Source organism: Salvia miltiorrhiza, chromosome 3 (assembly GCF_028751815.1).
Source record: "Salvia miltiorrhiza cultivar Shanhuang (shh) chromosome 3, IMPLAD_Smil_shh, whole genome shotgun sequence".
NCBI classification, from domain to species: Eukaryota; Viridiplantae; Streptophyta; class Magnoliopsida; order Lamiales; family Lamiaceae; genus Salvia; species Salvia miltiorrhiza.
Genome location: NC_080389.1, coordinates 9375899 through 9381748, shown reverse-complemented (window position 1 = coordinate 9381748; position 5850 = coordinate 9375899). Strand labels below are relative to the sequence as shown.

Sequence of the window (5850 nt, the reverse complement as noted above, 5' to 3'; positions counted from 1 at the left end):
ACACTTTGATAGTGTATTTTCATCCTTATGACTATTTTGTTTACCAACATTTTTACATTACATTCTAGTATCATTTTATCTATATTTACTGCCATGATGACTTGTGATGCATATAACACTGTAAGATTAGATGAAAAAACTAATTAGCCACCACAAAAGTGTAGCCGTGAGGATTTAGCCGTGTCAAGCTTCATTACCCACGGCTACAGCTTTAAAAACTAATTAGTGGCGGCTAATTAGTTTTTCAAACTTAAATGACATGTTTGATGCATAATCACATAATTTCAAACTCTGTAATGGTATATTCTAAATTTATTAGTACAAGTTGTTCGTTTTCCCAAATTCTCATTCATAATTCCAACTCATAATTGTAGTGACATGTAAATGGTGATCATTGTTAAGTAAGTCTGATTTATCGTTTGAATTTGTCAAATATTACAATTGAATATATTTATCAACGTCAAACAAACCAAAATAGAACAATTAGCCGCCACAAAAGTGTAGCCGTGTGGATTAGCCGTTCTAATGTAACTACCCACGGCTACGCATTTTGTAGGCACATTTTGTGGCGGCTTTTCAATCATTTTAGTTCCTAGTTCATTATAAATTGTTTAACTCAAACTTAATTTATCGAATTTCTTCAAATTACAACGTTATGATTTAATCCATCAATCCGGTCAACTTATGATATTTTTATCAAAATTATATAGTAATTCATTTCTATTTCTAATGTAATAATAATAATTATAGAATATAGCGAGTCTATGAGTTATATATAAAAATTATAAATTATTATTAGAATTGAAATAATATCATAATAATTAGAATAATATAATAAACTATAGGACAACACATCATAATAATTAGGGAACTCTAAATGAACTTAATGTCATAAATACGACTACGCATCGGTGGCCGTACCCTTGCACGATCGACGTGTGTGACCAGACCCGCCACAGAGACCACACGTTTTGGGTGCTCGTTTCTTGCTACTAGTTGATGCCTCCGCTGTTGATGTGTTTTGAGTCGGCCTTTCACCTGCGGATCGAACTCGAGTTTCCTTTGGACGACCAGCTTGTCGTCGAGAGAGATTTGGTAAAACAAGCTGAGATGCAATTCGAAAAGGAATATTCCAATTCTCTATGGGAGGCAAGTGGTTAACGTCACCAGAGTATGTGTCAACTAGTGAACTGTTCCAGTAGTAAGAGTGCACGTAATCCTCCACTGACTCGTTCGCCTCACTGCAAAACAAACGATTATACTTTTTGTTATTTAATAATGGTCATGAATAGAAATGACATACGTAATGGCTGCAATCGCATGAGAACACGGCATCTGGTCCTCGTTGAATTCGTTGCATTCACAGCTCTGCTTTTGAAGGTCAACCATATAATGGCGACCACTAGCACGAACCCTGTATTTTCTCTCGGTGGTCCTCTTGGCTGTGTAACGACGACTTTTTACAAGTTCTGCACTGAGCTTCTGTTTTGCCTCCGGAGTCAGATTTTCATCGCTCTCTTGTGCGGCCGCAAGCCTGTCGTTGAACCACTGCTCGACAACTAATCTGACTGCCTCCAACATCGAGCAGATTGGAAGACGCCTGGCCCACAGTAAACGTGCATTAAAACTCTCGGCGGCATTGGATGTAAGGAAACTGTAACGGGACACAGGACATTGTGATCGTGCCCACTTCTCCGGGCCTACGCGCAACAACTTCTCGTACGCCTTTGGCTTCAGAGCAGCCATGGCTGACATTGCACGCGTGTAATCTGATTGCTCGTAGGCGTATGCAGCTTGGCGGAAAAGCTCAGCAACACCGGGCCCGTAACCCTTCATCTTGTTCAACAAGTGGTAGTAGCAAATACCGTGAGTAGCATTTGGAAACTCGCTCTTCACAGCATTAGCGATGGAGACATGCGCATCAGATACAATAAGTAAGTTATCGGGCTCGCCGCAAGCACCTCTCAGATGTGACATAAACCACTTCCACGACTCATCATTCTCGATCGGACCGACACCGATCGCCAAGGGAAAAACTGCCTCGTTTCCGTCTTTTGTCACGGCGACAAACAAAATGCCACTATTTTTGCCCTTCAGGTGTGTGCCGTCAACCACAATCACTGGTCGAAGGTGAAAGTAGAAAGGTGAGATGGAAGCCGCCAGAGCAACAAACAAATGTTTGAACCGGCAGTCTATATCTGCTTCCAAATCATATAAGGTGCCAGGATTCGCTTCCTTCAGGGCATACAGATATCTTGGGAGCAGGAGGAACGAATCATCAACTCGACCGTATATCATATCCATCCCGAGATTTCTTGCACGCAGCGCGACATCATATTTGATTTTGATGCCGAAATCGCGTACTAACTCAGCCATGATGGATTTCGGCTTAATGACCTCTCCATCATCGCGTATTCTGTTTGCCACAAACGCTGCCACCACCTTCGAGTGGGCCTTGATTTTTTTAGCTGTGCGCAAGTCCCCTTCGCATGAATGCTCTTTCAACTTATGCACTCTCCACATCCCTCGGCCGTGACTAGACGCACGAAGATCGAAATTGCAGTTGTCAGAGTGCTTGCACGAGAAATAGACTCGTCCCGGATCTGAGCGGACAACTTTTGTCTCAGTGCCTCGCTTCATGTTCCACAAACCAACAGCAATGATCAGGTCGTCTTTGATGTTGTAAAAAGAATTCTTTTGCAGATCATCAACTCTAGAAGGGTCACTCTCGCGAGCAACCAGCGAAGCCGAGGCGTCCACTGGAATCAAGGGAACTAACCAATTAGTTAGATCACCGGTCTCGGCTGTCGGATCTCCGTCACGTGTTGTACTTTGTCGGATCCAACCTGCTCGCTCGGTCTCCGTGAAATCGATTAGATCGTCGTCTAATAAATCCTCAGAGGCATCAGAAGCAGTGCCCACCTCGAGCGCAGGGTCAAATTCTTCGTCATCAGAATCATCATCGTCTCCTGATGCAACCGAGCCTTCAGCTTCGTGCTCAGGTTCATCATCTGTCCGCACATCGTTCAATCTCCCACATACTTCATTAAGCCTTTCGGTTTGATTCCATGCAGATTCGTCTAGCGGTTGTCCATCCCATGTAAAATATTGTCGTGGAGGCGAGCTCTGGACACCATGAAACGACGTATGATGATAATACGGCGTCTCATACTGACTGCATTGTGCTTCATCTACGTGTCCCGAAGGATCAGCAAAATTAAAAGTAGGGATGTAGGCTTCTTCTACAATCGGACCGTTGTAGTGCTCAACGTACACCATGGGATAGTCGGCAGTTGCCAACAAGGCTTCCACGTCATCGTCTGTGGCCAAGCCACATTTCGTCTCCCTACCAAATAGATTGGTCGCCAAATAATACAATTGGTAGCTCGAGCTCAACGAATGCGTCCTCATAATATTGTTGACGCTGCACATCAGGCTCTCAATAGTTTCGTTGACGAGGGGAAGGACCTCTGTAGCCCCACCAACATAGTGTATACCATCGACGAGTCCGTTGTATCTCACATATATGTATCTAACGAATTCCATCTATAAAAACACATAAAATGTAGTATTAAAATATGCATAAACACTTTAAAAATTCTCATAAATATAACATAAAACATTCAAACTATTAATTACACAAACAATATATGAGAAAATCACCTCTTCAAGTAGATTTTGAACACCAATTGCACCAACTTAAATGAGAAACCACTTCTCAAATCTTGAGGGTTTCAATTTCTCAATTTTTTAACTGAATGCTCTTTCTACGAGTATTTGGATTTATGTTTTCTCATTCACAAATGCAGCCCTATTATAGACTAATATTAGAGTCCTTTGTACAAATTCACGTGAAATGTATTGTTCATTCATTCAGTACACTTCAATCTATTATTCAATGTGCAATCAAATGCATGCAGAAAGTGAGCATTAAAGCCTCATTACAATCCAAATTTGTGCAGTCACCTTATCTCGTATTTCATGTGGACATGTACTTTTTTGACTAAAACATTAAAAAATAAATAGAAATACACAAAAAAGGGATACATATGTTACTTTCAAACATTCATAACAAGGTAAAAAATTTTACAACCATATGTATTACTTCAAAATGATTTTATTGTCCCAACAAAAAATAGTAGCCGCCACAAAATCGTAGCCGGCGTCACTAGCCGTGTGTGAAAAATTTCTCATGGCTAGTACGACCGGCTTTCAATGTCTGGCGGCTAATTGTTTTGTAGGGCTCAAATATCTTTTTGTTTACATTTCAGGAGTTTCAAGTGTTTTCTTCAAAAATAGCCTATTATTTTATGTGTTTACTGTATTATTTTGTGTTCAATCAAATCATACATAAAGTGAGTATTATTACCCCACTATAATCCAATTTTTATGCAGATTCAGTATCTCTCATATTTCACATCAATGTATACTTCTTTTAATATAAAAAAAATAAAAATAAAAATTTAAATAAAAACTCTAAATTAAGGTATTCGTGTTATAATATAATATTACTAAGAGGGCTCAAAAATTCACTATTATGTATATTATGCAACAAAAAAATATTACGAAACAAATGGAGTAACTAGCCGCCGGAAGTTCATAGCCGCTGCCAAGTAGCCGTGTATATTTTGGACCGGCGGCTACTGGGCAGCGGCTATGAATTTTCGGCGGCTAATTGTTTTTTTAGAGCTCAAATATTTTTTTGTTTACATTTCAGGAGTTTCAAGTGTTTTCTTCAAAAATAGCCTATTATTTTATGTGTTTACTGTATTATTTTGTGTTCAATCAAATCATGCATAAAGTGAGTATTTTTACCCCACTATAATCCAATTTTTTGCAGATTCAGTATCTCTCATATTTGACATCAATGCATACTTCTTGTAATATAAAAAAAATAAAATTAAAAATTTAAATAAAAACTCTAAATTAAGGTATTCGTGTTATAATATAATATTACTAAGAGGGCTCAAAAATTCACTATTATGTATATTATGCAACAAAAAAATATTATGAAACAAATGGAGTAATTAGCCGCCGGAAGTTCATAGCCGCTGACCAGTAGCCGTGTATATTTTGGACCGCCGGCTACTGTTCACGGCTATGAATTTCCGGCGGCTAATTGTTTCATTGGTTTCTGAATATTTTTTTGTTGCATAATATACATAATAGTGAAATTTTTAGTCCTCTTACTAATGTTTTTATAACGCAAACGTAAGCTAATTTTTTTATAAATTTTCAAACATACAGTATACATTAGATTGTGAAAGTGACGTGAGTTGGGCAATTATTGTCTCTTCATCACATTTTTAACTTGTGAAATTGACGTGAGTTAGACATTTTACAAAAACCGAAGCATGTCAGGTCTGCTTTTCCAAAAAACCAAGCATGTCGGCTTTGACTTTTTGGACTTTGGCTTGGGTGGGTACTTTTGTAAGACAAGTTATAAAAGTGGGTACTTTCGCCTATTCACAGTTAATTTAATATCTATGGAGCCTTGTTATGTTTTGCAAAATTTGACTTGCCTATTGTTTTCTTATTTTAAAATCTACTTTAAGGACAATAGTGTAATATCATAATACTATTATGACACTAGACTAAAAAAATTTATTCCAACCACAATTATGAAAGTAATTGGGAATGTTATTCCGAGGAAAATGATTTCGTAGAAAGTTACTCTCTCCGTCCACTAATTCAAGGCCTACTTTCCTTTTTGATTCGTCCACTAACTCAAGACCTATCTATTTTGAATACTTTTTTATTCATATTTTAATTGGTGGGTCCCAATAAACAATACACTTTTTCTCCACTCAACCAATAAACAATATATTTTGTGGATCTCTTTCTCCACTC

The 5850-nt window shown here is 38.3% G+C and overlaps 1 protein-coding gene across 1 annotated transcript; it reads right to left on the bottom strand.

Moving 5' to 3' along the window:
- Positions 1-901: 901 nt before the first annotated feature.
- Positions 902-3411, bottom strand: LOC131018277 (uncharacterized). Its single transcript, XM_057947001.1, has 2 exons — positions 1304-3411; positions 902-1241 (listed from the first exon to the last, which is right to left on the bottom strand). Exons 1-2 carry the CDS (start codon positions 3409-3411, stop codon positions 902-904), a joined length of 2448 nt encoding a protein of 815 aa, XP_057802984.1.
- Between the last annotated feature and the right edge of the window lie 2439 nt (positions 3412-5850).